At 38.3% G+C, this 19,741-nt stretch overlaps 1 protein-coding gene across 24 annotated transcripts in view; it reads right to left on the reverse strand.

Moving 5' to 3' along the window:
• The window catches only part of diaph2 (diaphanous-related formin 2), a 474,147-nt gene that overhangs the window by 38,726 nt on the left and 415,680 nt on the right, over positions 1-19,741 (reverse strand). For 16 of the 24 annotated variants that reach the window (XM_077247876.1, XM_077247888.1, XM_077247892.1 and 13 more), the window contains 3 exons: positions 19,158-19,293; positions 4,935-5,027; positions 3,119-3,169 (listed from right to left, as the gene is read on the reverse strand). In XM_077247876.1, coding sequence (XP_077103991.1) covers positions 3,119-3,169; positions 4,935-5,027; positions 19,158-19,293 — 280 coding nt within the window. The remainder of the gene's footprint in view (positions 1-3,118; positions 3,170-4,934; positions 5,028-19,157; positions 19,294-19,741) is intronic. The other 8 variants (XM_077247896.1, XM_077247898.1, XM_077247894.1 and 5 more) reach the window with 1 other exon arrangement.

The raw sequence follows: 19,741 nt of genomic DNA on the forward strand, positions 1-19,741 counted from the left end.
GTGCCAAACCTTTATTTTCTTCTCCGGAAACAACATTGTACCCCCTTTACTGTTATTGTATGGGCAAAAAAACATTGAGACATTTCACTGAATATCTTCGATGTTCCACGGAAGAAAGTCATACAGGTCTTGGACGACATGAGGGTGATTAAGTAATTAGAAAGTTTTCACTTTTGGGTGAAGTATTCATTTAACTTCAAATCATGAGTAGCTTCTAAATTGGCAAGCTACAGTTTTAAAGTAGCTTCAACACAGCTTTTCACACTGTTAAAGCAGATAACTGTCCTCAAACTGATTATTTTTCAGAAAGGCACTTCCAAAAATGTCCTAAAGTAAAGGTGTCTTAGATTATTAACCCCCAGTTAGACAGACAAGGATTAAGCCTGGTCCAAGACAAAAATGCATGTTTGAGCTGTCTTAACTGAAATCAACTTGTACTGACATATCTTAAAATATGTGTCAGTGCCAATTGTCTTAAAATGCACACCAATAATGTTTTTTTTTCTTCTTCTAAGGAATATTTATAAAATCTAAATGTCCTGATGGAACTAAGGCCTAATTCCTGGCTTAATCTGAGCCCTGTCTGTGAAATTGGGCTTAAATATACTCTTGCAAAAACACTTAATTGTGACATTCATCATTTTAATGTCACTCTACTAACACAATGCTCAAAACGTTCAACCCTGTACACTGTAAATCACTAACATAGCAGAAAGCAGAAGCCACTGCCAGATGGTTCCTTTAATAGTGAGAGTGAAACAAATGCGCAAGCGGAAATCAAATACGTAAGCGCTTACCCATCACCATCCAGCGTGAGTAGCTTGATTGAATAATGTTTCTTAAAAGATTGGTTGTTAAGCTTTTAAATAACATCACATAAGAACGTATAAAGCTGTGTATCTTCGTAAAACTTTTAAAAGAGTATGTATGCGTGTCAGAAGTCTGGCGAGTAAACAAAAAAAAGTACTAGCCAAGGTCTACTGCCAATGTGTGTGTGTATGAGGGTTGAGGTAAGGCCTCTTAAAAGCTTATACAAATGCTGATTCTTACAAAAGGCCTTCAATCTCCGCTCAGGATCAGTTCACTGAATCTGGAGCCCAAGAGCATAATAACATGTATGAACCCTGCTAATCCAGACATTGAATTCATACTGATATATTTTGAATGATTCATGCAGCATATCAGTAATACAGCAGAAAGCTACAAGATAAAACATATTCACTGACATCATAAATAATGTACATATTCACCAATGGATTCAGTGTGGTACTTTTTTTCACAGGCATTTCTGTAACAGTGCCATTCGCAGGCGTGCAAAGCATAAAAGTGAGGGGATTCTGTCGTGCACACATTAAACAATCAACTCAGGCATATATAATATTCCATAAATTAATCCCACATACACTATTGCATGAGACTGTGTGCAATAATGCTCTGCCATAGTATGCTCTGTGCATGGGATGACACTCAAAAAGAATGGCAAGCTTTACAGGAAGAGTAAAGAGAGAAAAAAAGAACATCAATGGGAATTAAGGAAAGCAATGACCCTTCAGACAGATCATTTCTATTTGCCTTCCACAGGCGTGGACGTGCTGCCATGCTTCATCACTGTAAGGGTGCACTAGTTAGGCAATCCACTGTAGGATGGCTGGAAAGAGGAAAAACTAGCCTGAGCTCCAACTACTGGAGAGGATACAAAGCAGCCAGCAGATTATTTAAACTAAATTAATCTTACCTAATGAATATGAATCAATCACAATCTCTTTCAAAATTCAACATTCAGTCAATAAACTGATGAAATCGTGTTGAGAGTCAAATATTTCAAGGTCTTTGTTCACATTACATTTTTCATAAAAGAACCAAATTTTCATATTGTCTTGAAAAACCTGGATATCATTTTTTAGACCTGGAAAAGTCATGTAAATTAATCTTATGAATACATTACAATGTTTATACATTTTATGAATATACATTTTTTTCTAGTTATGCATTTTGTCACAAAGAAATTGTGAGTTAAAAAAAACCTTATCTGTAGGTGCCAGGTTTGGGTTGATGTCTTTTACTTTGAAATTTTTACTTTCAGTATGTTACGTAACTTGGTATAGGTGCATATTACCGGTTAGTTTGCGTGTGGTTAGCATGTAGGAAGGGGGTGAGTAGCTCGGACGCTCACTTTCTGTTGACCGTTTTCATTTAATTTAGTTTTATTTAATTTCATTGATTTTTTGCTTACTTTACTGTCATCATTCATAATGTTGCTGTTCATTTCAATGTTACAATAAACCATCTGGATTATACAGTGGAAACGGTTGAACTTTTACTCCCTCTACTCAGCCTCTTAGCGGTTACTGGCTGCCGCTACACAATCCATCATCTTTATCCATTAACTTACAAACAACTGGAGAAGTAGTGGGGCCTTTGCATATTGTTGTGGAAAATGGGGGGCCTTGGAGTCAAAAATATACACTTTTATGTAACTTGTACTGTGATAGTTACAGTACATGCTATTTGTACCAGTTTTAATGTACACTGCACCTTCTCTATTTATATTACTTGTCATTCACATTGAGTGGTCCATCTGCACCACTTAAAACTCGCACTGTCACCATCACTTTTTGAAATATTATTATATTACTTTTTACAAATTTGGTTATATGATAACTGTGTTTCATTGGCACTGTGCTGAGAGTCACTGTCTAAAATTAATTTAAACCAATTCACTACAATGCAGTTTGCATGAAAAAAAAAACACAAAAAAAAAAAAACACTTGACATCTATATCTGACTTAGTTCCTCTGTATGAATCATTTTAAGATTTGTCATATTAAAATGTTTTGGATCGAGTTTGTAAAAATCTGATTTTGATGTTCAGTTACAAGCAGTTAATTATATTTGGGCTGAAAATGGCAAAAAAAAAAAAAAAAAAAAAAGATTTCTGGCAGCCTGTCTGAACAAAGCCCAAGAGACAAGCTATTTTCTACCCTACACATCCAGTTTTAGAGCTCAGTATAGATTGTTTAGAGTTCAACCCAAATGTTTTTTTTTAAGTCTGGGCAATAAGCATGTGTTATTAGGTGAAGAGCAGGGCAAGGGGGTAAACATAGGTTCATTTTGTTACCATGGTTAGCACCCGGCCACCGAGGTGCAGAACAGGAAGGGCTTTGATCACCTGCAACAATGACGAAGTAGAAATTGACAGACAGAAAAGAAAGAGAGAGAGAGAAAGAGAGAGAGAGAGAGAGAGAGAGAGAGAGAGAGATAGAGAGAGAGAGAGAAAGAGAGAGAGAGAGAGAGAGAGAGACGTCAAACAAAAGGTATTTCAGGAGTTCGTAACCAATTATCCACTCTGAAACTCTCAGTGTTGTCAAACCTCAGCCCACACACTCATCAGAAAAAGAAAGAGAAAGGCTGAAAGAGAGAGAGGACGAGCGACACCGAGCACAAGAAAGCAAGCGACGAGGAAGAAACGGAGTATGAGACAGAAGAGAGAGAAAGAGCATTGGTGAGGTTTAATGTACACACTCTTCTCTCATGAATGTCAGTCTTATTCAAACAGATGTCAGGGAGACTGGGCCACAGCGCTGGATGGAGTAGGTGAGCTCTGAGCATGGATGGCTGGCAGGCTCTGTCAGGGGGCAGCGCTTGGGGGCTGAGTGGGAGACAGGTTTGATACAGCATGACACCTTACTTATTCATGCCCTCTTATTAGACCTCAGCACTGACACAAGGGATCATGGGAAGAACTTTTTTTGTGAGACAAGATAAAGTAAAGCCAGAAAAATAGTGCAGGGACAAATCAGTGCTGCTGAGCATGCTGATACACTGTATGGAGATTAGGTACATTTGATATGGCGATCTAAAGTTCCCCCTCATGCATTTCCTCCTCAGAGTAGTGATGTCTTTTGGCATGTTTTTCTTATCTGGCTTTTCTAATGATGCTGAGGTTTTTTTTTTTTTTTTTTTTTCAGTCTGTACACAACATATATCTCACTACATCCCAGGAGAATTTCTAATGACACAAGCAGGTTTATGCACCGTAAGCATGCATGGACAAGGACTTTGGGAAAAGAGTGAGTGATTGGGGCCATCGTACGAGGCTGTTCTGGAAAGCTACAGCAGTTATAGACACTTGTCTGCCCGTCCTTGGCATTTCAATTCAATGTAGCACCTACAGCAGGTGGTCCACTTCTCCTCCCCTGGGTCAGTGCGATTCATCATGGCAGGATGGAATATGTTAACATTAAGATTATGTTAAACCATCCTCTAAGGACTTGAAGTCTACAATCAATTCCAGTAATCAGTGACTGATAAATGGTAATGTGGCAATGAATCCATTATAAAAACAGTTTCAGAGTGGAGACCTACAATTTTACATTGTTAAAAGGATACAGTAGTTCACCCAAAAAGGAAAATTTTCCTGTTGTTCGAAAGTAGTTTTTTTTAAAATTCAATACTATTATTCAGCAAATATGCATTACAAATGGCAGTAAAAACATTTATAATGTTACAAAAGACTTACATTTCTTTAAAAAAAAAAACTGAAAAGAAAAAAAGAAAAACTTTTGAGCTTTCCTTTCATCAAAGAATCTTGAAAAATGTATCAGGGTTTCCCCAAATTACTTTAATAAATAGAAACAAATGAATTAATTAAAGCAGCAAAACCTTTTAAAAAATAGATGTGTTACTTGAGCAGCAAATCAGCATATTAGAATGATTTCTGAAGGATCATGTGACTTTTATGTTGTTGTGCCCTTTTTAAATCAAAACAGCTCTAGTGCACATTTAAAATGTCTCATTTTGCATTCCATGCCAGAAAGGTCATACAAGTTTGTAACAATGTGAGGGTGATAAATAACAGAATTTTCATTTGTGGGTGAACTTTACATTTAAAGACAACTGGAAATGTAAGGCTTGAGAAGGTGCAGCAGTCTTACCATTGCGTGGGGTTCGTTTCCTGCGGTCACGGAAGGCTGCTCCAGACTGCAAGGCCTCCATCAGGCTGTCCATCACACCCGTCTCGTCACCTTCTGTAGAGAGGACAGAGTTGCCTGTCAGAGCTCAATTTCATGTAGAACACATTCACATATACTCCAACTCACACATACCACGCAGTGTTGTCAGGCTACAATAAACCGAGTATGGGAGTAAAAGGAAACGCAAAAACAGAACAGCAAAAAAGAAAGGCAAATAGGGCAGGGGGCAAAGAAAGGCAAATGGGGCAGTGGGCAAAGAAAGGCAAATGCGGCAGGGGGCAAAGAGAACCAAAGAGAACAACGTGTCTCCCTAAATGCACAGACGCTTTCGAGGCGGTGGCTAACGTATGGAGAGGAGCCAGAGGATGGAAGTGTTCAGTGATGGCCATTGACAGGTATTAGCTCTGCGGCTTGCACAGGGGAGCTAAGTGCTCTTTACCAAGATTTAGTGTGGTGCCGGTCAATACTGGGGCTTTTATCATTGTTCGATGACAGTGGGATGTGCCTCGAAAACGGTCATGCCACCGAAGTGCAACGCATCTCCCGTCAAATGGGCCTTGACTTATGCAAGACAATGAGATGAGCGGCTAACTCAGGGAAAGGAAAAATCCCACAATCAGATTTAGGATTTATTTCATTTATTGTAGAATATGGAGACATAAGAGACCCCTTAACTGTCTAACATGTTAATGACGACATCCCTGGAATAAGATGATCCTCATTGCAGACCTCTTTCTTAAAATATAAAGGCTTATTTATACAGTTTTGTAATTAGGATACTATATCAATTAACATTGTTTTTGTAACAATTTTACAAAAGTAAAAAAGATTAAGATATTATCTAAAATATTTAACATTATCATATAATTAATACTACACTAATACATTTCTATGAAATTAATGATACAATTTAATACATAGACTTTCAAAGAATAAGGTACAAAAGCTGTCACTGGGGCAGTACCTTTTCAAAAGGTACTAATATGTACCCTTAGGGTACTGGTACTGCCCCACTGACAGCTTTTGTATCTTCTTGATAGTGTACTGTATTTCCTTTACTTCCACTTGCAAAGTTTTAATGCATTTTCCTTTTTTCTTTGCATGGGCATATGGCACAGAACATCCAAAGCATCGGTCAACGGTGGGGTTCAGAAATAATCTTTTGGTCTTTTATCTGGGTCATCTATCTTTACCCAGCATTAATGAGACCAAGGGTCCCAACTATATCATAGTGGTCCAGCAGAGGCATTATTTTAAACGAGAATCATTACTGTGACTTATTGTTGCGTGTGGGATCGTTTCATCAATTCTTTTGTGTACATGATCGAGTCGTTCTCTGGAAATATTTAGTGAATGGGTTGGGATTTCGACGTCTGCCTTGGCAGAGAGAAAACGTCTGTAGCAGAGATGCCGGTAGCTTTAGGCAGCAGTTTCAGGCGTGTTAATCAATCTTTTGTTTCCTCGCACAGTCAAAGTAGATGACAGTCAGCAAATTGAATTTATAAAGAGGAAGAAAGTTGACACGGCTACATAATTAATTTCAGAAAATGCCACACACACGCTACACTGAGGCAGAACTGCACGAGTGCATTTTCCATTGGAAGCAGCAGGAGCACAAGCACTTATACATGATACAACTGTACACATTAAACAAAGCCAAAATATGATGAAAATGAAGAAACAAACAGCAGCAGTGGGATAAAATAAATAATACTGGAAAATCAAAGAAGAGGTTCACTGTGTTTAAGAGCCACCCAGATTAAATCAAGCTAATTAAACTAGCTGTTCCAGAACAAAGCTGAACAGAGCAAGCATGGCTTATCTCTAATTGCTCTTCAACACCTTGGCTGATAGCTTTGCTCATTGGTTTAAACCAGGACATGCATCTCGCTGGCTCTTTCCACCGAGCTTGCCACAGTCCTCTGGAAGCAATGACAGTTCTTAAAGTAGCTGTGTCCCAAAGTTTGCTTCCCTAAAACACGTCTACATCCATCTGATGTCCAATCTGGGTGTTCAGGGGGCAGGTAAACATTTATTAGAGGCACCATGATTCCGGAAACTTCTCGACAGCTCCCTCATTTCCTTCGTTTTGGAAAACCTAGACATCACAAGGGGCACCTGACACTTTGATCAATTTGTCCTACTTCTTGCTTGCTTAACTGTAACACAATTCATCATCTGCAATGGCCAGGACAGGAGAGCTAGGAAGGCTGGGTCCAGAGGATTTCAGACTGAAGAAAGCAAAATTACTAAAACGGGAAACACACTCCCAAGCGACCCATGACTGCTCCATTAACAATGTCCTTTTGCGCCATGGTTCCACGAGAACCAGCTGGGCTCATGATCTCTCCACATGGATCTGAGAGGAATTGCCAGAGCATGTGGTCTACATTGTTTTTCTGTCTCATCAGTACAGGATGTATTAGAGTAGGCATGAAACAGAAGTTTTCCTTCCCTATTGTGTTGAATTTCCGAGTGAAACGACTTCTCAAACAAGAAAAAAAAAGATAGCTTGACTTGATTTTTTCCATTGGGAATTGACTGGATGGTTGTTGTTCGCTATTGCTGTGATCTCATGTGAGTGACAGGTTGTCTCGCCCTCGCGCTACTAAACACCTCATCAGAGAACAGAAGAGAAGAGATGTTGTTGCAAGATGGAGGGGAAGTTATTTTGATTAAAGACTGAGGGCACATGAATCAAAATAAATAAATAAATAGATAAATAAAAAAATATGTGCACGGAAAAATCAATTACAAAAACACCAGAATATTTCATAAAACAATTGTCAATTTTGATTTCATAGTAATTTTAAAAGCAGAGAATCTATTAAAAGATCCAAACCACTGCAAAAGCGAAGATGTCTAATGCAATATTTTAACAACAACATTGCAAGATAATCCAACATCATTGTGCCCAATTTTGTTTTGTGTCATTTTCAGGGCAAACAGTCTTGAAGTAAACAAAACAAACAAACATATAAATAAATACACACCCTTTATATACAGACGATACATCATGACTGCTTTCTAAAAAACTGTTCAATAAACAGGAAGTTAATAATGAGACAATATTTTTATAATATTTCCAGTTATTTTGTGTATTTTACCACAACAGAAACTTCTGTTGTGCATCTCTGAGCAACACAATCTTGTTTAGTTCCTGAATGAATCAGTGTTTATGAACAAATTGAAAGAGAATGATTCAACAATTCACTCATAAAAAAAGTTATTTTTGAATGAATCAGTGTGTTAGAACGAATATATAAAATACATGTAGGTAAATATTTCTGCTTATTGTCTAGAGAAGTTTATGGGAAAGTTATGAAATTTGGCACACAGATAGAGGAAAAACCCTCTAGCGCCACCACCTGTCCAAATTTGCACTCACATTTCTGTTAATAACTTTTGAACTGTAAGGGCTAGAAACTAAATTATATTTTCCTCTGATTCAGTGGCTTGTGAAAATTTTCAGAAAAACACACTTTTTCAAACTCCTCCTACACCATTACTCATATTTTCCCGAAAATTTAACCAGATACTCTTCAGATCACACCGATAAAAAGCTAAGGAATTCAAGTTGATTTGTCAAACCGTTCTCAAATAACGCACAAACAAATTTGACAAAGGGCACGTCAAAATGGACGTGAGGCTATAATCTTAGCAACGCTTAAGCATATTCAGACCAAACTTGGTTTGTGTTAAGATATCCATGATCTGAGGGTACCTGCACTGTTTCAGCGCAGTGCCACTTAGTGGCCAGGAGAAATGAAAAAAAAATATATTTTTGATTATAACTTCTGAACAGTTTGGCCAAAAAACACAAACCCCTGGTCTCTTTAGATTCGGTGCAGCATGTCAAAGACACCTAATCTGAGTCGGCAAAAATGTATGGATTTCGTGTCGATAGATGAAACCATTTTGGTATACTGCATCAATTCATTTTGATGGCATAATGCCAAATTGCATCTAATGCTGTATCTCTGCAATGCTTTGACATATTGACCCTAAACTTTATGTGTGTCATTGTCACCTTACACTGACCACACCACATCAATTTGGTAACAGCGGCACTTATTGATACAAAATAACACAATATTAAATTGTATTACCAGTGATTGTATAGTTCTTAGCCATTTTGAGTAAATTCATCTTAAAATGTCTTTAATTACTCATTGTTGCAGTTGGTCTGACACTTCCAGCCATGCTGGCATGACTTAATGTGCCTTCTTTGTGCTTTCCCCTTTAATTGCTGCTTGCAGCTATATTTAATATTTATTGCTGCATTGGTGCATATAAAATATTAAATAAAAATTTTCCTTGAGTGAAAAAAACCCAAAAAACTTAGGAAAACACGTTTTGATTATTTAACTAGATTTTGCTTCTGGATAAAGTTATGCTAAATCTCACTCTTAAAGCTATATCAGAGAAAATATATAATTATTGAGATATACACTATTAATATGATATTTAAAAATGTTCAGCCATATCAGCCAGCTTCATTTTGCAAAGAAATGTTTCAGACAACTAACTTCAGGAGAAGTTCTGCATAAAGTGAAACACTACTAACAGCTAGTCTAGTATCTGTATCTCCTCTGTTGTCTGTCTTTTTTACTGTCAGGGTATCAGGTGGTTCTTTGCCCCCTCAGGCTCCTGCCAAATGTACCAGAATGCCCTGGGGCCTTCTTCAGTCTCTCCAATATATTTATGGGTGCACTATCACATTTTTAATTAGGGGATAACAAGCACAGCCCTCTGCCGGATTTGTGAACTTCACACATCAGATTAGCTTCCTCAACAAGCACCCTGGCAGAGGGTAGGAGCTTATCTTCCACGACACAGGGGAGAGAAATGGGGGAGGAGAGAAACAAAGTGAAGTGTCACAACGAGTAAGAAGTAGCAGTGGGGGAGAAGGGTTAGTGTGTTAAAGCCCAGGCTTGTGTAGCTCGCAGTGTGTGTGTGAGTGTGGCATCACAACATCTGGAGGACTGAGTCATGGAGAAGGACTGCCGAAGCGAGACTGTGCAGGTCGTAAAACCCCCCGTGAGACACTCAACGGACGGGCGGGCTGACATTTAATTATTTCTACAACATATGCACGTGCACGCTTGGACTCGCACTCTCGCTCCCTTCCTTTCTCATGGCTGATGTTGACACCAAGCATCTAGTAATGCCTGTGTGCCGCTGTATATGCAACTGAGCTTTGCTAGAACACTGACTTTACAGCAAATCATCAGGATTAAGAGATTATGGTGTATATGAAATCGCCCCGCAAAGCACAGTGTTAAAAGAAGCAGAAACTGTTTTTTTTCTGCAGTGTCACATCAGCAAGACCAGAGTTCAGTCTGTTCAAGACAGAGGCGGGCTGAGGATAAAAGGTTACGGTGATTTATTCATCATACATTAACACCAGTTGAACAGAGGCACTTAAAAGAGCCAGATGTCTTTCGTGTAACTAAACTGCCAAATCAAATGCCAAAAAATGCTTTGAAAAAACATACATTCCTATAAATAAACAATGTAGCAATTTAACTACAGAAATATTGATTAGCTATACCATATAAATAGAAATACATAGATTAGCAATGTTTTCATTCAAGACGCTAATTTTATTTTATAAGAAAATTTTGAATAAAGCAAAACAACAAAAAAAATTATATAATATTAATAATAATAATAATAATTATAATTAAATAACAAACAGACAAAACTAAATAAATAAAGCAAGCAGTGTGTCCAACCCATGTATTCAATAAATCAAAATAATCATTTCAGGGGAAAAAAGAGAAAGATAACGAATGTCATGTTTGAAAGTGATCGGTGGCAGATGTCGGTAACACTTTAAGGCAAGGGTACATGAATTATCATAAATTCATGCATGAATTCTGCATTCATTCATGCATTAATATCTCATGAATCATCAGGAACTAACACAAGTTCAACATTTTTCATTCATGACTTCATGGATGAACAACACCTTAATTAAAACATTAACTAAGATGGGTACATCATCATGAGTTATGATTTATTATGCATGATCATGATGTTTTCTTTGTTCACAGTTATGCCACCATTAATAGCACATTGTGCATCAGTGTTTCAAAGGACTAGTCACCACTTTAGTTGAGGGGCCACACACATGATGAAGTCCTTGATAGATAATGCTTAGTTAATGATGACTACTGTATTTGAATGTCAACATAATTTGTGTGCTTTGAGTTGCGATTGGTCTATCTTGGGGTCTGACCAATACAGTAGTCATCATTAACTGAGCATTATCTACCAATGACTTCATCATGTGTGTGGCCCCTCAACTAAAGTGGTGACTAGGTCACTGACCTAGACAAAGAACAAAGAAAACATAATGATCATGCGTAATAAATCATAATTCATGATGATGTGCTCATCTTAGTTAATGTTTTAATTAAGGCGTTGTTCATCCATGAAATCATGAATGAAAAACGTTGAACTCGGGTTAGTTCCTGATGATTCATGAGATATTAATGTATGAATGAATGCAGAATTAATGCATGAATTTATACATGAATTCATAATAATTCATGTACCCTTAACGTAAAGTGTTACCCAGATGTCTTATGTCAACAACACCACACACAGTACAGTGGCCAATCATTTGCGAGAAATAGTCATATGACTTGAGGCATTGTGGAATTTATTCTGTAAATGTTCCCATGATAGTGTAAGTGCATGTCTTGTGGGATTTTTTTAAGCAACTACCTCAATTGAGCGTATTTTGTTTGCATCTAATTTAATGCCCTAACATTTTTATGAAAATATCTGGATGCAACCCAGCTAGTGACACCAAGAATCCACAAAGAACTACATTTTGTGTGAATATATCTTTACTATACACAATAAATGTATTCTCAAAATTGTACTACATCTGTATTGTACACCATACCTCATTTCTACATTTCAAACTGAGCCATTACAACAATAATGCAGCAGCTCATAAATTCAAGCCCGGTTCATAACTTCAACCTGCTATCTGTCCATGGTGATAAAAATAAATAAATAAATAAATAAAAACAAAAACAAAGAGGATTGACTGAGAACTCAATTTTTGTTGGTGCTCCTGAAGAGGATTGCTCCAGGGAGGCTAAAACACATACAACTTTTGCCTCTTAAATTCAAACAATAAAGATCCGTCCAGAGGACATTATATCTATTACTGTGTCCTCCCAGTGACCGGCCTACAGCCAAAGACCCCCAGCTCTCATTTCCACATTAATAGAAGCTAAAAAGCATCTTGCAGCTCCCTGCTTGTGTATATGAGTAGCATTCACCGCCTTTGTCCCTTCTTGTCCTTCAATTTTTTTGTGAAAAACATGTTAATCTATCTGTCACCCTGGAGAAAGGCACCTGTGCAATTAACCTTGCGCATATGTGGCGAACAAAGCCCTGCGTCGAGGAGCCAGGTGCATTTTGGACTTGTTTCCCGCCTGACACTCTTTGTCTGAGAGATTCCTTTTCACCGCAGCTGCAGAGAGTGCATTAGCAGTAGAGTCCTGCCGGTTCAAGCCTCGCACCTGTTATGAGGTGCTGTCTCTCTGGAGGATCTGACACGAGATATGACACTGTGACCTGTCAGCTGGCCTGCTGGAGTGAGAGCTCCAAAGCACTCTGAGAGAATGAGCCCAGACTCAGGAGTAATGAAGAAGATGGATGTGGCACCAGACAGGCATTTTGGAGCGTTTTGCTGGAACAGCTTGATGTGAAAACCCACTTATGTCTGTGTGTAATTTAATTAGGGATGCTCACACATCCCATCCTTGAGCGGGGCACTCCCTCTTCGAGTTAACATAGGCGCCAGGGGGTCTAGGCCTTAGACAATGAGGAGTGGGATAGGGGACCAATGAGACTGGCGTTTAGAGATGGCCAGAGCAGATAATTACTCCACCCAGGTTAGGTCTGTCCCTCGTTCATGCCGTTTGATTGGTCGGCTGGGAGGAGATGGAAGGGGATTAGAGGGTGTTGCTATTTCACAAGCGGCACAGAGACAGAAACTCCTGTGACGATGAACCGGATAGCTGTATGCATGAATAAACAAAGAAACCAAAACAAAGAGTGGACGAATGCTGTTTGGCTCTGCATTAGAGGATGTCAGTGATGCTTGGTTTGGAAGGAGGAAAATTACAGAGCAGAAGGAAAAGGTAAAGTGAAAACTCCAGGAATAGGTCTGGCTTTTAAGAGGCCGAGCCATTTGCATATTCAGCTCACAAGGAGAAATAAAAGCTAGCTGAGATCTGTCGTACGTGCTACACATTTTTCTTGCCATCTTTCCGTATGCTAATGAATCACCACAGTGGTTTATCAGGTTGGTGATGCTTAGCGATTGTTCCCTGCTCTCCTTGCCATCTGCTTGCCGAGATCACAGACCACATGAGCCAGGCTTATCTGAGAATACACTTCATAAATCATTGCACGAGTCCGACACTTACTGTATCTCGTAAGGAATTAGACAAAGAGATCACTGTCTTTCTCGCTATAATGTAATCCCTATGTATGACAAACAAAACACCTGTGTTAGAAGAACTGTTGTTGTCCTTTCCAAAAACCATCATTCATTTTCTTCTGTGAAGATTTAGGCTTTGAAAATGCGATGCCTGGGCTCTGAGCAGCGAGTTTAATTATTTTTGAGTGACTGCAGAGTGGCTCTCCAGGTCCGAACTCTTGACGAGAAATTATCAGAATGTAGAACACCCATGGCTGTAAATTAATGACATGCAACAGCGCAAATGCATGATCAGAGAGCGGGAGGGTGCTGGCGGTGGAGGGATTCTCAGATGTATCCTCTCATTTCTGCTATGACCTGAGGGAGAGTGGGCTAAATTAAGTTAAAGAGGCTTAAAGTGATTAGGACATTTAGTGCTACCCTAATTAGGGTTGGCTGCAAAAAACAGCATTACAAAAAAGGAAAAAAAAAGTTTCTTATTTAAGGGAAAAAATGACATATATTTGAAAATGGAAATATTCTCTAAAGGAAAATCAGGGAGATGAAAATGAACATTATCATGGAATAATCACAGCCTCTATATCTCTTCATTTCAGAATGTGGAGTGGGACGGGCAATATTAAATGGAAACATGTTGGGTTTTCTGGATGTCACCATGACTTATACAGATGCTTATCTTGATAAATCAATGACTTTCCTCCTCGCACGTTAGATATTTAGAGACGGCTAACGCATCTCTGGCAAGACTGATGGTGAAATTCGCCATGCTATCATCGCCTTTAGGCACAGGGGCATCCGGCTGCTGATACGGCACAAGCTAATATGCAGTTATTTATTAGAATTGATGCACTACAGCAGATAAGCTTGGCGCCCTTGTTAGCGTATTTCAAGGTAATGACAAAAAAATTCACAATGCCAGCAGTCGCACACTCCAAGATTTCCTGAGTGGAATTTGCTAATGCTTGGGATCCAGCGGGCTTTGGAATGTACTGCAGTATTCTTCAAAGGAGGATTGAGCTCCCTGACAGTGGGTGTAAATAACACTGAAGAGCTGATGGGGAACGCTGATATGCATATAGGGCAGACACTCTTTTCTCGGCACCGACACTGAAGCCTGCAGACAGCCCAGATTTAATATGATAGTTAAAATACAGATAATGACATGCCATAGTCGGCTCAGCATTATGCAACGGTACTTATCTGGTCGACTTATTCATAATGACCAACGAGGTAGATGGAATATCTCAATGACTAATTAAAAATGGGAATGATAATTAGAGGAGAGACAGTGGGGTGTGTGGCTTCTCGTGGTTTTCTGTTTGCATCACACAGATTAACATATTCTAAAGTCATGACCTTTAGAAGAATTACCTTTGCCAGGAGATCTGCACACAGTCACCTGCTGGACTGATGCATGTGTGTGTTGTCATATATGTGTATTTGTGTGTATGTGTACTTTTTATAATTATCTTCATTTGAGATGTTTTTATTTCAGCATACACTACGTTTGGAGTCAATTTTTTTTTATTCTCTTTAAAAAAGTCTGCATTTATTCAATTTAATGTGTTTGTGCTGAAAAATAATACATTTCTAAACAACAATAACAACACAACTTACCAACCCTAATATATACAGTCCACTTATTAGATACAATTAAATAAAGGACTACTTTTGTATCAGTTTGGTTCAATGAACAAATTTGTGACTCACTTATAAAAATAGTCATGAATCAGCATTTTTGAACAAATTAATCTATTTGAGTAAATGATTCAAAGACAGTCACTTGCATGAATCAGTGATTTTGAATGAACTGATAAAATGTATTAGTTAATGACTAATCAACGCAACCTGCAGAAAGTCTCACTGAAACATCTCCACCCCAAATGCACAGAATAATATATATTTTTATAAATTGTTTGCATGACCCAACTAGCTTAACATTGCCTCAACCAATGGCGAAAGATTGTGGCAAGGTTTCAAAGTGTTTCAAATGTCTGAAAACCTTCTTACAATTCTTTTCGGTGCCATTGTTGTTGGAGAAATTACACTTCACATTTAAAGACTATATAAAGATGCCTAACAAATGTAAGTGCACACAAATCGCTCTACACGCAGAATGAATTACACTGAACCTATCGACTGCCTGTCTGGGACTGAGGGTGCCGAATGAATGGTAATGGGTTATAGAAAGTATTCAGACATAAAAAGCAGTATTCATTCTAAAACGCACTGGCAGACAGACCTTAAAACAACTTAGCTCAACCAAACTGAACCACACATGACATAAAAAATCAAAATAAAAAATCAGAAGACTACACTAATCTTCCTTTTAGCCCTTTAATTCTAAACCTTTAAAGGGATCATTTGCACTGTCAGACAGGAAAGTGAAGCTACTTTATTGCTGACTCTGGCAGATGTGTGCCAGTCTTATTTATTATAACAACATAATTTATTGTTCCATCTAGTTTTTATATGCCGCATGAAAGATGTTATTCACTATGACTCAGCAAGTAACCACAAACAAGAACAACATTCTCAGTTTTCTAACTGACCAATAGATTAGAAACAGCAGCAGTGGAAAAACACACACACACACACACACACACACACACACACACACACACACACACACACACACACACACACACACACACACACACACACACACACACACACACACACACACACACACACACACACACACACACACACACACACACACACACACACACACAACAAAAACTCGAGTTAAACTTGCACAAATATCTCAAAACGATGCCTGTAATCGAACAGGAGTGGACAGATTTTTAAATTCAGCTAAGTTGTGTTTGTTACTGAATTGGCTTGGATGAATAGAAATATTGGACAGGGTTTTGTCTCTCTTTGTCCTCAGTCAAAACATGTCTCCTGAGCCAAATATGTTACATTATATCTGTATAAAAAAACACAACAACAGCTGGGTAAATGTTGGAGGGTAAGCACTCACATCCAAACACTTCAGGGGTTTGTCCAAGAATAGTAAGGGACAAAGCCACACAGGGGTTACACAGGGCTCTACAGAAATTACACTTCACCTAAAATATGGCAAGAGTGATTCCTTTGCTTCACAAAAGCCCTTACGCCTGCCCCATACAGCTCAAAGGCAACATGTGGGTATAAACACTTGCACTGACCCTCAGCCGTGACCCTGAAACAGCCAGCAGGCTGAGAAACAGTATAGACAGGCACACAGGAAATCCTATCATTCCTCAGTGATGTTTCACAATGAGTAGGCCACCCTGTAAACAACATAGTTTCATATCCTTTGGCAAAATGGCTGCCCCACTAGGACAAAACATATTTTCCGAATAAAGACAGAAGGATTAGGTGGATTTAGGCCTATTTTACATCATTCCCCATTTACTTTCAGCGGGTTAAGCAATTTGGTGAATGCTGAACATCTGGTCATTCTAAGAGAATATGGAAATCCACTTAGAGGAAATTAAAACAAATGGGGGGCCGGGTAATGATTTCATGAGCAATTTCCCATATTACGATTTCTAATAGTTCACAAGAAAAACAGATTTTATCCCGCTCGCAATGCACATCAATCACATGGCACTCAAAATTGCTTGTGAAACCTTGCAAGGACACATTTCCAGATACCGTCTGTGTGACTTTAAAAATACTTTTTAAAAAATGATAACGGTACAGATATTCATTCGCCCAGCTCCACCATCCCGTCAAACACATCCTCTTAACCCTAAATGAATTAAACTCTCATTAAATATGTATTCCATTGTTAATCATGTGCATGTGAAGGGCATTAGATATCAATTTGGAAAATGACTTCAAAAATCTCTTTATAGAAATAGTCCTTTGAAAAGGCCTTAAAAACTATAATTAATCAAAAGGCTGTTAGACATTGGTTCTAATGAAGGAGGGTCGTGTGCCAAAAAAGAGGATATATGTGGATCAAAGAGCAATACAATAGTACTGCCCTATTTACAATAATAATAATAATAATAAATAAATTAAAACGGTACATACTCACTTTAGCTAAGCTCCCTCATTTCTAAGAAAACATTAATAAATGTAAAATGATTTTAGTTTCTGTTAAGGCACCCAACCGAGCCACTGAATGGTGTTTGATTACAGTGACATTGTGTTAATCATAATGATATAATTGTTTCCTCTGTCTAATAAAGCATATATATATATATATATATATATATATATATATATATATATATATATATATATAAATTGCTCACACACAAACAATCATTACAGCTTTACTTAATCTAATTAGATTTTTTTAAATGATACAAATTATATTTTTCCCTTGTAAGGGAATCACATTCTTACTCATTTTTTCCCCCAAAGAACTGCATTTTTTGGTGTAAATAATTGCAGACTTCTTTTAAAAGTAGTAGTAGTTTCATATTCATATTTGGATGCAAATGAACGTCTGATCTGTTAAGCATTATTTAATGCATATATGGAGCCAAATGTACAATAGAACTCACTTATCTTGTAATGACTACAGCAGTTCAATGATAAAAGCCTTTTTTATGGGCTTTGACGCAGGCAAAGAGACAACTAAAAATAAGGTATTCTTGAATGAACTAGAGGGTTTGTTATCCACTGTCTTTCCATCTGCATTATTACAGGCTCAGCATTCAATGCGGTCACTCCTTAGGAAACTAGCATGCATCAGTCATCCTGCGGAAACACACAGAGCTGAAATTCTACATGTCATTTTCTCAAATGTAAGGCCGCAGTAAAGTGCTGGGCTCAGTGTGACATTTTAAGTTGGAGCGCTTGTGAAAAAGCTTTGGCCAGAGGCAGGAATTTCTCTCTCATTGTAAGGATCAGAATTGTGCAGTGCAGTGAGTACTTCATATCTCTCATGGCAAGCATTTGCCCTGAATTTGCAAGCTGCGTGAGACATCTTGGGCAGCCTCCTTTACTTTTTAAAACGAACCACACATTTCTTTTCAGAACACAACGTTTTTCAAAGGTGTATATGCACAAAGGACAATATGTACTTCATATCCAATCAGTTTTTCTGTAATCCAAACTGAATTAAGCTATTGTCAACGCGGCCTCTTTTCATTTCTGAAATCAACTGAGCAAGCTTACAAAAACTTAATAGTTGACTCTCAACTCCATTTACTAGGCCACAGGCAATCTGCCAATCCATTATCTGTCTGCTCTACAAAAGCAGTGAACCTAGGATGCTTATCTTTACATGTGACCTACATCTTCTCTGGCACGTCCCTGTCAGCACAGCCCCATAATGCTGCTGGGTTGCTCCACACCCTCATGTAGCAATGCCACAAATGCTACATTTAATAAAACATAAAAAATGGTCTATTTATTTCATACTTTCTTGTACTGAGTAACAGCTGTAGCAGTTATTGCTGCTGAAATCACTTCGGTTCATACTGGTGTGTGCATGGCATTGTAATCAACATTATTGTCGTCAACATTTACTTGACAGATGTCTTCAAATATACTGACACTGCTTTCTTAAAATGTGAAAGTTTCTAAATAAAGATTTTTCAGTGAAACATTCTCAACGATGTCTAATCTGCCTGTACATTTAGTGCGAGGGAACAGGCGGTAAACTGTGTGATTTTTCACAAATGAATTGTGGCCCCACCCCTGCAGTGCTAAGCACCATGTCAAATTGTGAGCCGGGCCCCAGAGGGCCAATAGTGCCGTACCTTTGTTCATGTCAATCAACTGCTTCTTCTTCTGCTGTCTTTCGAGTTTCTCTCGCTCAGCTTTTTCCTTTGCTAGCTTGGCTCTCTTGATCTTCTCCTCCATCTCCCTCTTCTTGTGGTTCTCCCGCACAGCATCCTGAATTGTCAGAGAGAAATAAAGACAACGAAATTAGAGGGTAAATGAGATGACTGTGGAAGAGATGGGAAAGAAAGAAAATTCCAATTCTACTACTGATGAAACACTATAGACAGCACTTTATAATGTGGAGTGACATACTCTACTAACAAAGGTAAGTCCTTATACACACTAAGGATATTGCTTATCTGCAGGCCCACACTGACTATGCCTGCAGAACTCCACATAATTCAAACTTCAGTCACCCATACAAGGGAAGAAGCCTGTGTGCACAATGTGCATATTCACTTGTTAAGTTATGAGTCCAAGCCTGATCTGTCATTTGGACCCAGGAAACGGTGATGTGTGATGTCAGAGAGTATTAACATATTTAGAGTTCAGGATGTCCATATAGACATAATTTGACAAAAAACATAAAAAATAATAACAATAAAAATTTTTTTTGGGG

The sequence above is a fragment of the Siphateles boraxobius genome, unplaced genomic scaffold, assembly GCF_051911475.1.
Source record: "Siphateles boraxobius isolate OS27281-9 unplaced genomic scaffold, OSU_SipBor_1 3, whole genome shotgun sequence".
In the NCBI taxonomy this organism is placed as follows: Eukaryota; Metazoa; Chordata; class Actinopteri; order Cypriniformes; family Leuciscidae; genus Siphateles; species Siphateles boraxobius.